Source organism: Meleagris gallopavo, chromosome 1 (assembly GCF_905368555.1).
Source record: "Meleagris gallopavo chromosome 1, MGAL_WU_HG_1.1, whole genome shotgun sequence".
NCBI lineage: Eukaryota > Metazoa > Chordata > Aves > Galliformes > Phasianidae > Meleagris > Meleagris gallopavo.
The window spans coordinates 75,862,518-75,884,008 of NC_139404.1; the positions used below are offsets into that span (position 1 = coordinate 75,862,518).

General features: G+C 48.3%; 1 protein-coding gene and 1 pseudogene across 1 annotated transcript; one reads left to right on the forward strand and one right to left on the reverse strand.

Annotated features, from left to right (window-relative positions):
- Window positions 1-225: 225 nt before the first annotated feature.
- Window positions 226-1,858, forward strand: LOC146545431 (protein Wnt-4-like; annotated as a pseudogene).
- Window positions 1,775-20,810, reverse strand: ACRBP (acrosin binding protein). The gene is made up of 10 exons (XM_085218791.1): window positions 20,762-20,810; window positions 20,202-20,411; window positions 13,699-13,793; window positions 13,076-13,181; window positions 12,045-12,438; window positions 4,219-4,351; window positions 3,850-4,029; window positions 3,575-3,742; window positions 3,417-3,503; window positions 1,775-2,830 (listed from the first exon to the last, which is right to left on the reverse strand). Exons 1-10 carry the CDS (start codon window positions 20,808-20,810, stop codon window positions 2,717-2,719), a joined length of 1,536 nt encoding a protein of 511 aa, XP_085074917.1. The 3' UTR covers window positions 1,775-2,716.
- Window positions 20,811-21,491: the final 681 nt, after the last annotated feature.

The following is a 21,491-nucleotide window of genomic DNA, read 5'->3' on the forward strand; positions in this document are numbered from 1 at the left end:
AGAAGAAACCTAGGCAATACAAATGCGATGCATGAGAGGGAGCATCTCTGGGAGCACAAAGAGAGAGAAGCAGTGACACTGAAGAGTCGCAGATAGGGGAGTAGGAATGTCCAGTCTGGCACAAAGGACGGTGCTCATTCCCCTCCCTGCCCATTTTTACTCTAAGGTAAGGCTGTAGAGGACTAATTCTCTGCCATCCTGCTCCACAAATTCCACGCCAAGCAGATGTCCCTGCAGGGGGCCCTCTAGGACCCTGGTGACAGCACAGCTTTGGCAGGGTGGGTGGAGGAGTAGGTCTGAGTGTGCCGGCAGTAGGTAGAATCCATGGAGGCAGTGAGGCCGAGGAACAGAGTTGGCTGCTGGGGAATGTCAGCATCAGTTTTGCTGGTGGAACTGTTCCACTCTGCAGGAGCTGCAGGTCTATGGTAATATTGCTATCCAAGATCAGCAGGACCAGTGGACGCCAGTGGGGTTGTCATGGGATCCATTCAATGAGCCAGTGTGTCTTCTTGGAGCATGTGGAGTGCCTTTTTCCACATGCTAATACAGTTGCTGACACAGCAAACATTGAACAGTAAGCATGTGCTACTACAAATACTAATTTTCTGGTTAAATTTCATCATTTGGCCAGGCCTGGCTTTTAAGTCCTGTCTGGACCACACTAGGTGTCAGCTCTGCAGACTGGCAGATCCTGCCCCCACCCCTGCCACCAGCCCAGCCCAGCCCCCCAAGCTCCCCTTTCCGTTGCTTACTCCTCTTCCTCAATGGCACGTGGGTCCCAGGACCTGATGGTGCCACAGGCTGAGCCGAAAGCACTTGCAGAGCAGTCTTTCTGACTCTAGGCCTTGAGGACCGTGGCACTGGGTGAACACCCTGATGGTGACTTCTCCTAAGCACTCTCCATCTGAATGCATCCATCATGCATGCAGTAACAACCTCTCTCTCCTGCCGCATCCCACCAGTGCCTTCCCCTTCTCCATAACCGAGTACAGAGCTCAGCAGGCCTGTGCCTTTTTTCACCTTGTTTCAGGCAAGTGGGAGGCTGCCTTCATTCATGCCATCTCCTCAAGGGGTGTTGCCTTTGCTGTGACTCATGCGTGCTGCGGTGGGGAGCTGCAGAAATGTGGCTGTGACTGCAAGATCCGAGGAGTCAGTCCTGAAGGTGATGAAGGAGTCCAGAGGCAGAGATTGGGTGGCAGAGGACAAGGTTCATGGGAGAGGATCACCAGGGGATGAGAGGCAACATTTTGTTTCACAGTCAGTCCTCAGCCCTTCTGGCATTCCCCCCAGGGTTTCTCACTCTTCATCTCATGGTTGGTGTCCCGCAGCAGGTTTCCAGTAATCAGGCTGCTCTGATAACCTCTCTTACGGGATTGCTTTTTCTCTTTGTGGACAACCCCGAGAGGAGCCATGGTGTGTCCTCCAGCCAAGCTCTCATGAACCTGCACAATAATGAGGCAGGGAGGAAAGTAAAGGCAGGAACAAAAGTTGGGAAGCAAGCCCACTTTCTAGAGCTTCTTCTTGGCTGGGCAGAGCTTTGTCCAGTCCCTTATTCAGAGTAGAAATTCAGGGAATCCATGAGCTCACAGAGCAGGTTTATGTCCTGCTCCCTTCCATTCTCCCTTCTCCCCTCCCCCCCCCCCCCAGCTCATGACCTGGTTTATCTGTTGGCCAGCCCAGACTCTTGTGACTGGAAGCCTGATGTGGGGCCTTTGGCACCTCTGGCCACCTGTGCAACAGGACATCTGCAGCAATGGATGATGGCGAGCTCCTGTGCTGCTGCAGGGGCTTCCACGCAGCCCAGGCTGAGGTGGTGGAGCAGTGCCAGCACCTGGTGGAGATGCACAACTGCTACTAGTGGGGCAGTGGTGCTGGATGAAGACAACAGCTGCATGGGGGGAAACAGGGAAAGGTGTAGGGGAAGCCTGCTCTCTGCTTGGCAGTCTGTCTTCAGCCTCACTGGACTTTTTGTGGTTTAAATTTATTTTCAATACAGAGTTGGAGGACACTGGCCCCAGAAACCTTTAAACCTTAGAAGCAGCTATGAAAGAAAGCAAAGTGTCTACATTAACACCTTCCTCACAAACTGTTTAAGACCTGCAGGGCACCTGGCTTTGCTCCTGCTGGGGCTGGCAAGGTAAGATGCCATGCTGGAGGCCTCATCCTCAGAATATTATCAGCCAGGCCATGTGTGCTGCAGTGAGTGAGAGTCACCAGGGAACCATGCAGGAGCAGGTGGAGAGCCACCTCTGACTAGAGAGGTTGTTGTGGATGTGACAAAGTGGCAGAAGCAGAGAGAAAGGAGCAAATTAGGTTTATGAGCTCTTTATAAAATACAGTTCAGCCTTGGTAATGCTACTGATTGATGTCAGCCTGCAGGGTCAGGAAGGCTAAGGGTTGCTGGGGACTTCATGCAGGTGGCTCTAAATCCATATACTGGGGACAACACCTTTCTCAGGCTCCTTCATCTGGAGAAAACCTTTTCAAGAGGAGTTTCAATGGGCAGCAGGATGAAATGCTGTTGGATACAGCTCCTCTCTTGATGTGCTGCTGTCAAGGATGCAGAGTAGGTGCTCAAGTGATGAGATTTGGCCACGGACAGCTGACTGTCCAGCAAGGAGCCTGGAAAGAGCTGTTTGGGTTCTCTGTACTGCCACAATTCCGTGCAGCCTACTCTGGTGTCCTGCACCCCTTGCACACTGCCCACCTCTGCACCTCATCCTTCAGTGAGGCTGAGGAACCTCTGGTGCCAGCGCATTACTTCCTCTTTTCCCTCCTCCTCACTCAGAACGTGGTAGGTCTGATTTGTGAAGCAGCCATGGCGAATCACCTGAAAGAGGAGCCCAAGTTCACAGAGTTGGTACTGCTGCACTTCCTAAGATACGAGATAGTCCTCTGTTCAGCTCTGGGGTTCTGGGCTTTGTTACCAGTAGGAAGTTGGTGTATGGGGGAGATCCTCCTTTGTGAGAGGAAATATAAGGACAACCTAATGGACGGAAGGCTTCCCATGGCTCCCTATCTTGACACTCTGCAGTCATGTATCAATGCCTCTGCAAATCCCACTGCTCAGTGGGATGACAGCAGGCCTTCTGTGCTGTTGGTACCCATCCCATACACACCCAATTCTGTCCTTTTGGAAGGAAAAGCACTGACAGGTGAAGTCTTGCAGGGACTCGGGTCTTCTGTGCAAGCATGGATCAGGCTGCCCAGTGAGGTTGTGGATGCTCCTCCCTGGAGATGTTCAAAACCGGGCTTTAAGAAACCTGTTCTAGAAGGTGATGTCCCTGCCTATAGTGAGGGGTTGGAAATAGATGATCTTAAAAGTCCCTTCCAATCTAAACCATTCTATGATTCTATGCCCAGCCACGGAGGAGAAGGCAAAGGCTAAGTAAGGGATGGCAGAGGCTGCTTCTTACCCTCTGGTTGTAGAGGCTGTGCTGCAAGCACTGGTGGCTTTTGAAGGCGCAGTAAGTGGGGTGCTGAACTCCACCTGAGTCACAGATCTGTGGAGATGGGAATGAAAGCCAGAGAAAAGAGAGGAGAAGGAGAGGTGGAGCACCCTCCCAGCACCCACCTTGCTTGGGACATCCCCTGCTTGGAAGGTTGCATATTCTGCCTGCAGCCAGAGCATCACACGAGGGTCATCGCAGCCCTGGGTGGCTATCAGGCTGCACCAGTATTCTGGTCGCAGGCCTCTGGAAAGCTGTGTGCCAAAGTACTCTGAGGGTTCTGGGAAGCTGGTCTGCAAAGGGGCGGGATGAAAAGAGCCATGCATTTTTCCCTCCTTCCCCACCACTGTGACCATCTCCTTTCTCGCAGGCACAGAAGAAGATGCAGCATGCTCAGTACCTTGTTAACTGCAGCCCGGTGCTGGGTTGAGATCTGCGGGTTGATGTATGCGATGAAGCTGCCTGTCTTGCAGTGAATGCGCCTCAGGTTGTAGATGTTATGGCACTGCTCTATTTTCAGTGAGCAGAAAGCACAGGCAGGGCATAGGTCCATATGCTGCCTCCCAAGGCTGTCACACACCTAGGGAGGTGTGATGGTGCAGTCAGGGGGAGAGGCTGGGGATCCCTGGTGTGGGTTTGCCTCACTGGCTTAACTGGGTTGGCTTCTCCCGAGGTGGCACCTGTAATGGCAGTGCCTACAAGCACTGCGGTCAGTACTACAGGGAGCCCTGCCCACAATGGGGGTCAAAGTGGACATCAGCATCTTTACCGAATCTCCAAACCCAAGGATCTTTTCTTCCAACTCCTTCCATGCTTGGGTGACAACTGAGGAGACACAGACTCCCTCCAACACTGCATAGCACAGGATCATCACTGCTTCCTTCCTCTTCAGGGCAAGAAGACTGGCAGAGAAATGGATGAAGGAGGTCAGATCTCTTCCCTTGTCATGAGCTAAGATAAGCCCTTAGGTAAAAACAGAGGGGGAGGAAAACAGGCCTGACACAAAATGAAAAAACCTTTCTGAGAAAGCCTTGGCCAACCTGCACAATGGGTGTGCCAGCATGGTCTGCCTGTGCCTGTGCCTGTGCAACATGGAGGGGGGGTTTTCAGGAACATGGCAGAGGGACTGGAGGAGGAGCACAGCTTCAGGGATTTTCCTAGTATCACCAAAGCAGCTGCTGTGTAGTTTTATCTTTACAATGGCACAGCAAGATCTTTGTTAAAGTCTGCTAAGCACCAATTATGGAGCAGTCCCACTGTGGTCTGGAGAATACTATGACTCTCTTCTGTTCGAGCCAATGTTTTCGATGGAAAGAGGAATGAATTGGTAATAATGGTGGTGAATTAACTATTCATCCAAACTCATGCGGGAAGTCACAGGTAGAAAACAGGACAGTAGGATAACAGCAGTAAGAATGTTTTACATCTCAGAAACAGCATAAATTGTAGGTTATTATACAAGAATCATGTGAATTATCAACAATGATGCAGAAGACATAAAAACACTCATTAAATATTTCTTTCCTGTGACCAGGGAAAAGTCCCAGTGATAAACAGATAAACAGACAAGAGCAGCAACTGATGATGTTAAAATGTTCTTGAAATTCATTCATGTGCTAATGTTTATGGAGGAGTTTCCCTGATTGTGGCTGAGACCTCAGAGAAGAGATAGATGGGGGAACCAGAGGAAAGTCATTAAGATGAGATTTCCCAACACCTGGAAAACATGCACAGAGAGAGAGAAGCTAAGGGAGCCAGATATAGCTGAGTGAGGGCACTGCTGAGTGAGCACTTGGTCAGACTGCACTTCTGCCTGCTCCTGAAATGAAGGGAGGCTTCAATGACGACATGGTTTCTCCATGTCTTGGAGGCTTGATAAAGATAGCCCAGATTTCAGTTAGGAATGGGGCTGTAGGTCAGAAGTAATTTTCCAATGCCCCAACAGCTCACAGTGAGCAGCAGCAAGCGAGCATGTCAGGATCTCTGAAGTGCCTCTGAAGGCGCTGCTCTCATTTTCCAAGAGAACTTGGAAAATCTTGGTCACAAAAAATGTCTCCATGCTATTTTTTTTTTAAGATGTTATGGTCAGAATTGTTTTATCAGAGTGCTGCAGATGCTTCTTGAGCCTGCACTGAGACAAGAGAGGGTGTTCCTTCAACACATAGTGTTGTGCTGCACTCTAGACAGGCTGCAAATAGGATTCAGACACACAAACAAATTATACTGGTGCCAACCCACAGCACATCAACAACATCCACTGGAAAAATGAAGGCACTTCAATACCTAGTAACTGATGTATTGCAAGACTGTGTATCTCTCACTCCAGCACAACACAGTACAACCGGCCTGGTTGGATGTTTGAGGAGGGAAGATCAGAGCAGAAAAGGAACAAAATGGTGGTAAGGTGAAGTCTCTAGTGACTGGATAAAAGGCAATTTCACACTTACTTTTACGAAGAGTAGAAAGGATGACCCAGGGAGCTACCAACCTGTCACCCTCATCTCTGTGCCAGGGAACATCATGTAGCAGATCCTTCTGCAAGCTATGCTAAGGCATGTGGAAGAGAGGGAGGTGATATAGAATAGCCAGCATGGCTTCACAAAGGGCAGGTTCTGCCTGATGAATCTTGTTGTTTTTTATTATGGCATAACTGCACCGGTGGACAAGGAAACAGCCACTGATGTCATCTACCTGGACTTCAGTGAGGCCTTTGACATGGTCTCTCATAACATCCTTCTCTCCAAATTGGAAATTGATGGGTGGACTGTTCTATGATAACTGATACGAAATCTTACCCAGTAGTGGCCAATGGCTCAATGTTTGGATAGAGATTAGTGGCAGGTGGTATTTCTCAGGGGTCAGCACTGAGACCAATGCTCTTTAATACCTTCAGCAATGACATTGACTGTGGGATCAAGTGCACTCACTGCAAGTTTGTAGATGATGCCAAGCTGTGCAATTGACATGGCCAAAAGACAGAATGCCATCCAGAGAGACCAAGACAGGCTTAAGAAGTGGGCCCAGGTGAACTTCATGAGATTCAATAAATCCAAGTGCAAGGTTTTTCGCCTGGGTTGTGGCAACCACTGCTATCACTACAAGCTGGGGGGATGTAATGATGAAGCACAATCCTGTCAGAAAGGACTCGGGGGTACTGGTGGATGACAAGTTGGATGGCAAGTTGGATGTGAGTCAATCATGTACCCTCGTAGCCCAGAAAGCCAACCACATCCTGGGCTGCATCAAAAGAAGCATGGCCAGCTGATCGAGGGAGGTGACCCTGCCCCTCTGCTCTGTGCTGGTAAGACCTCACCTGGAGTACTGCATCCAGATGTGGAGTTGTCAGCACAGGAGAGACATGGACCTCTCGGAGTATGTTCAGAGGAGGGCCACAAAAATGACCCAAGGAAAGGAACACCTCTCCTATGAGTACAAGCTGAGAGAGCTGGGGCTGTTCAGTCTGGAGATGACCTGAGGACAGCCTTTCAAAAGCGGGCTATGAGGAAGAAGGGAACAGGATCTTCAGAAGGGTCTGCTGTGATGGGACAAGGGAAACGTTTCAAACTAGAAGAGGAAAGATTTAGATTGGATATAAGGAACATGTTCGTAAGATAAGAGTAATGAGATACTGGAACAAGTTGCCCAGAGCTGTGGTGGAAGACCCATCCTTAGAGACATTCAAGGTCAGCTTCACAGGGCTCTGGACAACCTGATTTAGGTTGCAGATGCCTCTATTCATTACAGGGGAGTTGGACTATATGACCTTTAATGAGCCCTTCCAACTCAAAAGATTCTTGATTCTATGAAAAGAATGCAAACTGAGGAGAGCAGTGACAGGTAGCAATTCTGACAAAGCTGGAAAGAATGACAATGTGCCAGCACAAAGAGAAACAAAGTCCATGTACTATGGAGAGCGCAGTTCCAAAACCTGTAAGATCTTTTATGTCTACTCCTATATCCCACGAGTCCATATAACCTCTCTTTCTTTTCTTTTCTTTTTTTTTTTTATTCCTTTGTAAACACTCACAGGAAAGCTTTTGAAATTTAAGCAAAAAGTCCCTCTGGTCTGTGCTGATCCCAGATGAGGATCCTGCCTGTGGCTGTTTAATACAGTCTCTTCAGTATTTCACTGTGACTGAGCGCTGGGCTTCCCTGGGAGAGCAACCAGGCGCAGCCCCTAGGTGCACCTAGTACTACTTCTCTGTAGAGAAGTGCTCTTTGAGTGAGAATTACCTAACACTTAGAGTTTATCTCTAGAGCAGTTGCTGCAGAGCAGCCCAAGAGAGCCAGATTTCAGTCTGCAGTGCTGATAAGCCTATGACAGCTGAAGGCAGTCTCTGCCAGCACTCAGATCCTGGCTGCTCAGTTACAGCTGGATCTTAGGCTTTAAACACTGGCAAGCTACCTGGATCAGCTCGGTGGGACTCATACTCTTTGATTAACGAACCTGACATTATTCTCTGTATCACCTGAAACAATTTACCCACACATATATCACTGTTGATTCACTACTCATTTGCTATTCTAGTGGCATGTTTTGATTTTATTGCTTTTTTATCATACCAGCATGACCAAACCATTAAAGTGAGAAAGACATTAACAGTCATTAAAGATTATATGAATAGCTCTAGTGCTTCCATCACCAAGATAGAAAAAGGTCTTGCTTGCTATATTTTAAATAAATAAATAAATAAATAAATAAATAAATAAATAAATAAAGGATAACAATAACATGAAGCTTAGAATGTGCTGGCTACTAAGTGGTTTCAACAGCCTTTTTCTTTTTCCTTCACAGTAGTAGTGCAGCAAGTGCTGCCCAAGCCATATGAGAACTAGAGAGAACTAGAGGGAGAAGGGTAATGAAAGAGAACTCAGCTCCCACCTTCTTTAAAAAGAGTGCTTCCATAAGCAGCTAATAAGCAGCAATAAAGCATCTGCTGAATGTTGATGACCTACTTGTTCGGAACAGACTCAAAGTCAGGAGTGGGCAGAAGCCTGTGCTTCATGACAAACTTCATAGATTTATAGATTGTACTCAGTACGGCCTATCTACACAGATCAGAACGCCTCACTCTTCTGAGCATCTCTCGCTGACTTTGCTGTTGATCACATGCAGAAGCACAAAACAAGGTGCTATAACATCCTCTCACCCATTGAGGAAATAGAGTCATGCCATCAGCCTGAGGCTAACGAGAAATTATGTTGCTCTTGCTTTCACAACTATTTTCAGCTCTATCTCTGTTTTACATCTCTGCTCTGAGGCTGGCTGGCCTCACGGTTGCAAGTTGGGTTGGTTTACCAGCCCTGTTTTACCAGCACTAGGTGCACCTGGGCCACTGCTGGTTTCCTTCTCAGAGACCACAGATCAGAGATGTTCCCTGCTGCTACTCATGGCAGCGCTGAGGCTCTCGGTCTGGTCACAGACACGTTACTGCAATGGTGAAGACCCAGTCCAGCCTAACAGCGCTGCTGCCTGATCCCAGTATTCATCAACACACTGCTGAGCATGGAGAAGGCTGCTGGCAGGTGTGCAGAATATTCAAGGAACAGGAAATGCTGAAGACCTGTCATGGGAATACCATCCCAGCTTAGCACCTCTGCACCATAACGTCATAACTGCTGTCCTGGAAAATGTTTAACAGATACTTATAGGCAATGTCTCAAAGGGAAAGTGAAAAAACACAATTGAGAAAATTCCTCTAAGTCAGTAATTCCTCTGTGACAAAATGGCAAAACTTTGGATAAAAGCCCATCTTGCCTTAGTGATTTGAGACATGGACCAACACATCTCAGCCTACTTCACTTTTGGGGTGTCTCTGAGGAGGGCTGGTTGACAACATCTACCTCTCCCTCAACATAATGAAAAGGATTTGGGCCATTATTGTGCAGCTGCTGAACCTCTCCGATATCAGTATGTGGCAAACAGGAGAGAAGGAGCAAACAATGGATTCACGACTACTGACTTGTGAGGATTGTTGCAGGAAACCAAAACTGCTAAGGGAAAGCTAATGTTAACAGATTCAGAAAGAAAAAGAGATCTTTTATTTTTCTTTTAAAGAATATCTCAAGTAAGACATGGCATGGTTACAATGTGTTGAAGCCAAAAAGGTTTTGCTGACACGTCATGTAACGCACAACAGTCTTACAGTCCATTCATAACAGGAGATGTTTAACAGTACATATTAGGATTAAATCTTTTTGAGTCAGTGAGTCTGAGAAATCTCTCTCAAATTCTTAGCATGAGAGCTGAGGGGATTTCCAGCCACCTGACATCACCTCAGAGTGCCAGGGATGTCTCAGCAGCCTGTGCGTGCCCCAAGACCAACAGCGCAAGTCAACAGGCAAGTACTGGACACAGGAGTCACTGGGAATGTGGGGCATTACTTGGTCCATGCACCAGGAATCTGGCTGTGTCAACAAGACTTGGGATGCTGAATGGGATGCAGGGGTCATACAGGACAAACACTGCAGCAGCAGGAAGCTCTGGAAAAAGGGCAAGGCAATTCTTGTGTCATCCTCCAGTGTATTGCTGAGTGGTACGTACAGACCTGGTGCGTGTTGTTGTCCAAAAGGGATGATGAAATTTGCCACAGAAATGAGAGTTGCAAGGCTTTATCATGTGAGCTACAGAGCTCTGCTTAGATTATTTCAGGATTGAAGAAGGGCATATAGGGAACTGTGTGGAGAAGAAATACAAGGAGGTAAGAAGCTTTTTAATTTTGGGCAGAAAGTACAATAAGAACCAAAAAAATGAAAATAGATACAATAAACTGCATCTTCTTTTCTCCATAATGAATCACTGCTAGCAGAAACAGCACATAAGTGTGCTTTGAGTTCTCAAGCTTGTTATTTTGCTGTCATTGCCATCTCTCCCTCAAGGTCACCACCAGCCTCACTGACTAGCACAGAGCAGCTGCCACAGGGAGGGCCAAGTGAAGAGGGATGGGAGTCCCACTGGACATGAGCCTGCAGGGCAGACGTGCATCCTGGGCCCAACACCCAGGTCATAGCTACATGCACCTGGTGTTAAACCCAGTGCTAAGCAGGACCCTGTGTGCCAATAAGTCCTACCCATCACTGCAGGAATGGAAATGCCTCAAAGCACGGTGCCCCTGTTTTAGGTCATGCTTTGAAGTCCCTTGGAGAAGAGGCAGGATGTGGCGAGCAGTAAAGCTGACAGGCACAGCCTAGCTCGCCTTTTTATCTCGCTTGAGTTTAAGCTTTGCTTAGCATGATTGATGGCACTCGGCTGTCAGGTTGCAGACACAGTCAGCATTAATGTCTTTGAGGAACCCTGCAACAGAATAACGAGTGTCATCTGCAATCACAGCAGTCCCTCTGTAATCCCCATATAACTAAATCAGAGCAAGGCTCAATTTTGAGGCAGGGAAAACAAACATATCTTCAGCGAAGAATAATTTCGCCTTAGACTACATACATCAGGAAATGTTTGCTGGGCAGTAAAAGCCTCCTGCAGTGTTAGGAAAGAGGATGACATAAGTTACAACCTTGTAAGAGAACAGTTACAGTTTTAAGAATTTGATGCAATTACATGGAGAAGTGGGATCTCAGGCTCAACTCTAGCAGCACGTGGTGTTTTCAGAAGACACCACGTGTGCAGTCATGCACAAAGCGATGCATTTACAGGAAAGTCACTGCCCCGAGACAAAGAGAAGTTGAAATGACGTATCTGTGAAAATCATATTCTCTGTATCAAAGTACGGAAGGATCGGAAAACAAATGTGAGGGTAAGAAAATGACGCTTTGCAGACCTTTTCTGTTTGGGCTCAGCAACCCCACCTGCCTGAACAGTGATGTGGATGGATCCTGTCAGGTCATCACTAGTTCAGAGGAATGGAGAAGGATGCAAGAAATGTCTGCAACAAGCTGGACTGTCACAGGTCCGGAGTAGGACTGGTATGTGAGCAGCTTTGCTCTTGCAAAGTGATAAAATGCAGATGCTCTCAAAGCCAGAACTACAAACAACATAGGGAGAGCAGTGCTCAAATCCAGAGCATAAAGACATGCATGTGCTTGAAAAGCAATACAGGTCCTGCCAAGTTAGGAGCAAGGCTATGTGCTCCCTGGCCCTGGGCTGAGTGAAAACAGAGCAACCCTCAGAAATCTTCTCGAACCAGGCTGTATGAAGAAATACTACTTGATACTGTGTGCAGGGCAGCACAGGGATACAGTGGTGTCTTCCAAGGCACTGGGAGTGTGAGGAAGCACCTGCAGGTTGCCTGATCTGCCAGTAGCTGGAAGCTGGGAGGAGGGTGAGCGCAGTGTGGGGAGGTGCAGAAGGCAAAGCCCTTCCTACATACAGCTCAGGCCCAGCCAAAGTGTGATTTACTCATGTCACCAGAACAGCAACAGAACACAGAACAGTAACAGAACACCTGCTAGCAATGCTAACTGCTCAAGCAAGGGGAGGGAGGTGTCCAAGGGACTGCCCATGCATACACCTGCTCTGTATGGGGCTTGCTCCAGAGTGTTCACCCCAGGGCAGGGTGCTGCTACTAACACATGAGGAACAAGCTGTGTGCATGGCATGTGGCAATCAGCGCTGCACCAAGTGTGGAGTTGAGTCTGCCTCACCTGCCAGGGGGTGGCATGTCCTGCATCATCTCTTTTGTACCACTGGTCACACTCCCCAGATCTGAAGTGGTGGCAGGGATGTCTGTGCCCGTCAGGGTCTCCAGGGAAAGGGCCGCACTGATGAGCTGCCAGACGCCACGCTGCAGGCGGTGCTCCCAAGTGCTCTCTGCCCAGGCATGGGATCGCAAGGGGGCAGGGGCGAGTGGGACTGGCAGGGCAGATGGTGGTACAGGTCGGCCCCTGTCCTGCAGGGGTCTGGGCACCACTGGCATGGCTGGTGGGATCTTCCGCACCAGCGGTTTCTGGCTTGAAAGTGCATAGGAGTACTTCAGGAGCATGTCCACGTTGGAGTGCAGGTGGAGGTCGGCAGGAGAAAGAGATGGCTTCTCTGGTACTGGGGAGAGAGCAGGACAGGAAGGTTGAAGTCAGAGCCAATCCAGCATTGTTCTCCGGGAGCACAGAGGGCACCCTTCTGAGGGCAGCCAGATAGCTGCCTCCCCTCTTAGCAGAGCCGTGACCATTCTACACAGGTGCTTCCTGATGGACTGGGACTGGGGATATTTTTGCCAGTCTCACAATTCTTCACAAAACCACAGCATGGCTGAGGCTGGCAGCACCCTCTGGATCATCTGGCCCAAGCCCTGCTCCAGCAGGGACACCCACAGCAGGGTGCCCAGGCCCATGTTCAGGTGACTTCTGGAGGAGGAGACCCCACACACAGCCTCTCTGGGCAACCTGTGCCAGTGCTCCATCATCTGCACAGCACAGAAGTACTTCCTGGCGTTCAGAGGGAACATTCTGTGCTCCAGTTTGTGCCCACTGTCTCTTGCTCCTCAATCACAAGACCATTCTGTAGGCCAGAAAGAGGGAATTTCCTAGGCACTGTGCTGACATGCCAGCACCTGCATGTCTACCAGTCCCACAGCACAGCATAGACCCAAACCTCACACCCAGTTTTTCTGGAAGGAAGAGCAGCAATGGGCAATCATCAGGCAATCAGAGGAACCCAGAGCCATTCAGTGCATCCATACCTGCTTCTGTAGGAGAGCTTTCATCTTTTGCCCAAAAGTCTACATCATAAGGTTGCTGCTCTGGATGAAGAAGGCCTTTTGGAAAAAAACTCGGACATGGGATTCGCTGAGTGGAAAAGAGAAATAAGAGTCCCTTCCGCTTCCGCTTCCGCTTCCGCTTCCCTTCCCTTCCCTTCCCTTCCCTTCCCTTTCCTTCCCTTCCCTTCCCTTCTAGTTTCTCTTCCCTTCCCTTCTCTTTTACTTTCCCTTCCCTTCCCTTCCCTTCCTTCCCCTTCCCTTCCCTTCCCTTCCCTTCCCTTCCCTTCCCTTCCCTTCCCTTCCCTTCCTTCCTTCCCTTCCCTTCCCTTCCCTTCCCTTCCCTTTCCCTTCCCTTCCCTTCTACTTTCCCTTCCCTTCCACTTTCCCTTCCCTTCTACTTTCCCTGCATTCCTTTGTTTTGTCCCTTGCTTGCATGAATGTGCTCACAGCACTAATTAAAACAATGTGCATTTTCAGAGACATGTGCAACAGTATCTGTTGTCTGTTTTCTATATTCTTCTGCCACAGGCATCCTTTTCCTAAATCTGGCCCCTTCCTTCTCCCAGGTGACGCTTCTCCCTCATGGCCCTAATCCCACTGCTCACCTTGACATAGAATTTGCGCTTGGAGCAGCGATACTGGGCAAACTGGCAGAAGGTCTGAAACTGTGGTGCCTCAGGGAAGGCAGAGCAGACAGGTCCTAGGGATGGATGAGAGAGAAGGGAGGTAGGGGCAGGCCTCAGGATCAGCCAGAACATGTCTGGGGACCGGCATCTCTCAGAGAGATGCTTATTTTCAGACTGTGCTTGTGATGAATGGAGAGTTAAAGCTGCCCCCAGGTGGAGATTGCAGTTTGGTACTGCTAAAACTCCTGACATTTGATGCCACATGTTTCGCTATGTACTCCCCAGCTGTTCAGTTCAACCATCTGCCCTTATCTACGTGGCATCTTCCTTTTTACAGAAAATCAAACCTCCTGTTTGCAGGACACAATAAGGATTCTTATTATTCACTAAATCGCAGAATGGTTTAGGTTAAAGAGGACATCTGAATGTCACCCTGTCCAACACCCTGCTCAAGCAAGCCACCTAGAGCACTGTCCCTGAAAGGTGAAAACAAAAAAGGCAAGTAGCAGTGTGATAGGTTAAGAGATGACCAGACCGGATCTGGGATCACCAGGGAAGACAACCTCTACGGAACAAAATACATAGGTCACTCTGAAAGTAGTGCTTCCTATTTATTTGTATGGAAACTATAACTGATACAAGGAGCACAATAACACTATTTGATAGAGCAAATTCTCTTCTACAAAACACTGTTTTTCAACATAGTCACCACCATTAGCTAAGCATTTTCACCAGCAATGAACAAGAGCCTGCATGCTGTGCTTGAAAATATCTGCACCAATGGAGATGACCCACTGTTCCATAGCTGCTACAACAGCATTGTTGCTAGAAAAATGTTGCTTATGCAGATCATCTTTCAGTGGCTCAAACAGATGGAAGTCAGAAGGCACCAATTCTGAACTATATGGTGAGTGTGGTAGGACAGTCCAGCCAAGACTGGCAATGTATTCCATAGTCTTCCAACTGGCATGGGGCTTGGCATTATTATGTTGTAAGAGAAAGGTGTCTTCTTTTCTGACCTGATACAGGAAGTTCAAGCCCTCAGCTTAGTAAGGTGTAGTGGTAGGAGTTGATGTTTTGTCTGAGTTCCAGAAAATGCAGAAAGCTCACCCCTTTCCAATCTTAAAAGATAGGAAAAGACAGGAAAAGACAGGAAAAGATAGGAGAAGATATCCTAAAAGACAATGCACGTTACTTCACCCACTGAGGGATGTGTCTGAAACTTTTTCTTTGATAGAGAATTCACTATGGATTGCTGTTTTGATTCCAGCTCATAGTGATGACACCCCATCTTGTCACCATTAATGATATGATCCAAGAAACTGTAATCTTCAGTCTCATATTGGCTCAACGGGTCCTGACAAACTTGCATACGGTGTTCTTTCTGTTCCTATATGAGAATTTGTGGATCACTTAGCAAAAACTTTGTGATATTCCAACGTTGCCACCATCATTTCCAATGCATCACAGATGATATTCAGCTTCATACACAGTTCCCTAGTTGTGATCCACTGATTCACATGGACAAACTGATTGAGATGCTCTTCATTTCATGATGTGACAGCTGTGCATGAATGTCTGGAATGTGTGACTTGTCTTTCACATCACTGTCGCCTCTGTTGAAATGCACCACCCACTGTCTCACTGTGCTCACATCCACTGTTTGGTCTTCATAAACATTCAGCAAGCATTGGTGAATGCTAATGGGTGCAATTTTTTCCCACATGGAGGAATTCAGTGATATACCTTTGCTTCATCTTCACGCCCATGTCAGACTCCATTTTGTCAGACTGCCCCTCTGCTGCCATCTGTAGCATGGCAACAAAATGTAATAGAATATTGGCAGGGAGGTTTAGTCTCTACTGCCATATCAGCAACGTCCACCTCTGACATTGTGGATCAAAATAAATAATAAAATAGGAAGCATTACTTTCAGAGCAGTCCTTGTAAGTCTGTAGTGATTCTAGCCATACCAGGGTTAGTGGAAAGTCCAACATGCTGTGGGCAAAGTCTGTGCCTGTGCACACCTGTGCAACAGCCTTGAAGGGTACTGCTGACTTTACTGGCTCAAATCTGCATCCCAAAACCCTGGGGAATTTTGGGAAGGAGGTGGTTTTGTGCTCCATCTGCTCTGTGCGTGCATGAGCAGAGCAATTCCATAACTGCCCATGTCTGCAGGAGAGCTTAGAGCTCTATGTGCTCACAATTTTTGTCTGTGTCCGGCCTTCAGACCTGCACCAAAGCTCCTCCAGCCATCCTGCCCGCTCCTGCAGCATGCTGTGAGCCCGCAGAGAGTGAGGAGCCACTCATGGGCCTCCTGGCTCCTCTGGAGCCCAGAAGAACTCTTTGTGGTCCCAGCAAAATGCAACACCCTCAATCCAGCTACGTGTAAGCAGGTAGGGAAAATTTTAGAGAGAAAAGTGTCTTCGGGAACCCTCAGAAAACAACACAGTGTCTGCAGGACTGGCCCCTGCAGGCCTGCCAGGGGGGTTCAAGCAATGATGGAGGTGGTGGAGACATTTTTTTTCAGCATTCATTGTGCAGAAACCGGAGCATCCCATCCTGTCATGTTATTAGCTTAGAATTGGCTGTTAATTTTGGCAAAAGCATGAAGATGATCAGAAATCAGGGAGGACGGACCTGTCGCACCATACGGAGGCAGATACAGGCAAAATGCTGAATAAGTCAGCAGTCTTCAAAGGAAGTGAGGAAGGTTTAAGGTTCTACATGTAAAAAACATGCAGAAAACACCACAGGTGTTAGCTGCACCTGGGGCTGATTACTTGAGAAGTCGCACTCCGCCACAGAGTAGGCAGGAGGCCATAGACCTGTCTAAATGGTACCTCTTCTCTTGCGCTTAGCATATTCACCAGCAAGAATAGAATTTCACCTGTTCATCAGGAACCCAGCCCAGAAAACCTCCCAACTTGACTGAAATGAGCCTGACATCTCCCTGCCCTTTGCCTTTTCTCTGAATCCTCTGACATTCCTGCTAGGAGGATACCTTCCAGCACTGTTAATTTAAACCATAAAATCTTTTACTTTGTGCCTGTGCTCGTCCTGCCCATTTGCTTCTGCAAACAACTACAGCTTATGCTGGATCTCAGGAGACCATCTCTTTGGGCTTTGTGGCCTACTCTATGTGCAGGAGCTCCAAGTCCTGAAGGGTTTCCAAGTAACAAGCAATTACTTTACAATTACATCTTCACTGAAAGATGGAGCCAGCCAAGTTACTTTTACACCCGTGTTAGGAAAACTTCCTCTTGACTCAGTTCATCCACGTAAAAGAACACTAGGAGGTTACATGTACATTTCATAGAATCATAGAATCATAGAATCATAGAATCATAGAATGGCCTGGGTTGAAAAGGACCATATTGATCATCTAGTTTCAATCCCCCTGCTATGTGCAGACCACCAACTAGCAGACCACGCTGCTCAGAGCCACAGTGACTTAGGCTAGAAGGGACCTAAAAGTTCCATATCTGCCATAGGGAAGGGCTGCCACCCTGGGCCCTGCTGCCCAGCACCCCATCCAACCTGGCCTTGAACATCTCAAAGGATGAGGCATCCACAGCTTCGCTGGGCAGCCTGTGTCATTGCCTCACCTCCCCAAGTGAATCATTTTTCCTAATATCCAACCTAGATTTCCTCTCTTTTAGTTTAAAGCCATTCCCTCTTGTCCTATCACTATCTGTCCACGTAAAAAGCTGGTCTTCCTCCTGCTTATAAGGTCCCTTCAAGTACTGGAAGGCCGCAGAGTGATCTCCCTAGAGTCTTCTCTTCTCCAGTCTGAACAAGTGCAGCTCCCTCAGACTTTCTTCATAGGAGAGGTTTCTCCATCCCTCTGATCACCTCCATGGCCCTGAACTTCCCTTGTTTAAAGCACAACTTTCCTGAGCTTTCCTGAGCACCACATGTGAAGAAGCACAGTCAACACTCACGAATGCCAGGACTGCCCAAGTCCCTGCAGGCAGTGGCTAAGGTGCCCGTGTGGCTTCAGCAGTGGATCCCTGCTGCAAGGGAAATGCAGGAGGCTTCAGAGTGAGATAGATGGGGACCAAAGATGTTGGTCAGCAGACACCAACCCCCTCTGCTGTCAGGGTACTGGGAAGTGAGAGGCCCAAAGCAGAGCAGCAGTGGGAATGTCTCCAACCACTAGCATGGTGGCTTGGTGGTCCACAGTGCTTGGCATTGCCTGTAACAAAACAAACAGCAGCCCTGGCTGCACCTAGCTCCTCAATGTCAGGTGCTAGCAAGTGAGGCAGGAAGCCCAGGACCTCTCCCTGGGTCTGTTGGTGAAGGATGGGAACCATTCCCCTGGCACAGCTGCAGAAACAAGCAAGAAATAGCTGCCCTCAAGCTGGAGTCCAAATAAGCACAGACGTTTGGATAATCATTCATTTCATTGACGTTCATAGCTAAATATAAAGACATATTTTTTATGAGAAAATTGCTCCTATTTTTTTTTTCTCAGAAGAAAAATACAACAGAAGTAGTCCCAAGTTTTTCAGCTGCAGAGATATAATTATGCCACTTAAATTCTCTGATGCAGGGGTGCAGAGAAAGTATGATTGCAGAGATTTAAAGGGTGCTGTTGCTATGGCACTTTCTGAACTGGGATGTTTCTTGGCTACAGAAATGTTAAACACTTCAAAAAGCAGCTTATCAGCTCAAGGTTTCTTAAAGGCCTACGAGAGCCTTCTGCATTAAACCCTAGATCTAGCTGGAAAGAGCTGTTCATTTCAGCAAGGCTAATCTGGGAGGAATACAGAGACACTGCAGAAGCATCCAAGGATGAAGTTAGGAAAGCTAAACCCTAGATGTTACTGAATCAGGCCAGAGATGTCAAGGACAATGAGAAGAGCTTCTATAAGTTATTAGGTAACAAAACAGACCATAATGTGGGCCCATTCCTTAAGGAGATGGGGACCAAGTTATGCAGGACATGAGAAGATCTGAGGTACTGGATGCCTTCTTTGCTCCGGTCTTTACTAGCAAGAATAGCCTTCAGGAATCCCTGGTCCCAGAAAAGAAAGGAAAAACTGAGGCTGTATTCTTGGTGGAAGACAATCAGATCAAAGAATACTAAAGTGAACTGGATCCATGGATCTCAATGGGATGAACCCTCAAGATGGCAGATGTTATTGTGAGATGTACTTTTGGTAATTCTTGATCAATCATGGAGACTGGAGAAGTACCCAAAGACTAGAGGAAAAGCAAATGACACTGTTCTCAGGAACAGTGCGAACTTTGGGAAAAAGAGGCTAGTCAGGCTCAAATTGGTCCCTGGGAAAGTGCTGGAGCTGCAATAATGAAAACCATTTCCAGACATGTGAACAACCAGAAAATCATCAGGAGCCATGCTAGACCAACAAGATAAGGTTTTATAATGAAATAACTGCCCTGGTAGATGAGAGGAGAATGGTGGATATTGTCTACCTGGACTTCAGTTTTTTTGAGGCTGTTCCATAAGATCCTCATAGAGAATTACTTGATGTGTGGACTGAATTGGCAGACAGTGAAGTGGGTGGAAAACTGATTGACTGGCTGAGTCCAGAGGGTAGTTGTTGGCAGTGAAAAGCCTAGTTGGAGTCCAGTAACTAGTGGTGTACTACAGAGGTCAATATTTCATCCAGTCCTATTCAACACCTTCATTAATGTTCTACGTGACAGTTTACAGAGTCCAACAATGGGCCACAGAGATGATTAGGAGACTGGAGTATCTCTCCTACTAGGAAAGATTGAGAGAGCTGAGACTGTTCTGCCTGGAGAAGAGAAAGCGTAGGTGAATCTCATTAGTGTCTATAAATACCTAATGGGAGAGTGCAGAGGACAGAGCCAGGCTTTTTTCAGTGGTGCCCAGTGCCAGGACAAGAGACAATGAGCACATTCTGGAGCACAGGAGTTCCAGCAGGCAGCCCTTCTTTACTGTGGATAGCAGAGAAGATCTTTCAGATATTCAGAAGCTGCCTGAATATAACCTGGGCACCCTTGCAGTGAGTGTCCGTGCTAGAAGAGGGGTTGGACCACGTGAACCCAGAGGACTCTGCCACCTCAACCATTCTGTGATTCTGTGAAGAGGAGAGGTGATGTAATAGCAGCCCACAATGACTTGGAGGAGAACTAAAGAACAAGAAAGAAAACCTCTTCTTGGTGGTGCCAAATGAAATAAGAAAGAAAAATCTGCAAATTCCTGCGTGAGAGGTTCATATTGGCCACTTTTTTGCAAGAGAAGTGGTGCAGCACTTGAAGCTCCCAGACAGGCAATCAGAACACCTTTGGAGGCTTCCATAACTTGTCTGCCCAAAGCCAGGGTGATCTAGTGCTGAGATTGTACTGCTCTGAGTCTGACTTTGGACTACAGACCTCAGAAAGGCCCTTCCCATCACCATTCCCACTGTCTGTAGGCATTTTGACAGCTACTGCTTCTGGAGGTGAGGTGATCCCAGCAGCACCCTGAGGTATTCACAGTGTCCTACCTTCAGGGACATGGCCATGGTTCTCCTGCTGGTCCAGCCGCAGGACTGCAGGGCTGAGGCAGCCGAAGGTCTGACGTAGGTGGCAGGATGCATGGGCCTTCCAGATTGGCCACAGGCTGGAGAAGAAGAGCTGGTACTCACCATCAGACAGGGGGCTGCCCACAGGAGGCACTGGTGGCGCAGCAGAGGATGTCAGCAACATCAGCAGTCCTGGGGAAACAGCAGGATGTACTTCCTCTCTTTTGTCTTTGGCTGGGGTCCCCCTTCTCTCCTACATCCCCTGTGCCCCCTTCCACTCTGCATCCTGTCTTAGAGCCTCCAGATCCCTCCCTGGTTGAGCATGATTGAGGTCTGGAACAGAGAGTGGGCCCAACATGGTGGTCTCGTGAGAGTCATGGGGCTGGAGGAGGTGTGGGATGAGGGCACAGTAGCAGGGAATTCTAACACCCATCCCCCAGCCTAGGCACAGTGCCCCAAGGCTCTGCTGTGACCCCTGGGAGGCTGGGCAGCAGCCTAGGTAATCACTCACCCAAAAGGGAGGGCAACCTCAACATTTCTACCCCTTGCTCCAGCACTCCTGTCCTGCTGGGCCTTCGGCTTGGTGGCCATGGTAGCAGTGGAATGAGAAGGGGATGGCATCACAGCTGGAGCCTGGAGGGACACGAGTCCTGCAGGTACCAGTAAGGTGGGAACAGCTGGTGGGAGCTCACAGGGACATGAGATGCGAAGGGCTGATGAGGAGACTTGTGGACACAAGTCCCACTGATACTAGTCAAGTGGGAAGAGTTGGTGGGCACTGGGGTGACCAGTGTAGGAGACCCGAGGCACATGATGTGAAGGGGCTCTAGCATAGCCATACCACAAGGGATGAAGGAGCTGATGCAGAGAGCAGATAGCTGGGGACAAGGGAACAAGGCAATACCAAGGAGCAGGAGCCAAGTGTGTCCCTTTTAACTTTAAAGCGTGTTGTGCTCTTCTGCAGAAGAAAGGATATAAAACTGATTCCTTTTCTACCTGCAGAGACTGAAGCCCACCTCATGCCTCCACAGAGAGTGTCTGAGCAGCAACTTGCTTCAAGAATCACTAGGAAATCGGTGTCACCTCTCTTGGACAGCTGTGCCACTTTCTGGTTGATTGGAGTCAATGAAGCATCTTCCAGAGGGAGTGTCCCAGGCAGTAGGGAACAGAGCTGTGCTCTGGGCATAAACACCTCCCTGGAAAAAGGAGGGATTTTGTCTGAGGAGTTGGCAGAGCAGCGCTGGTACAGCCTGTGAGCATGGAGCGGCCCAG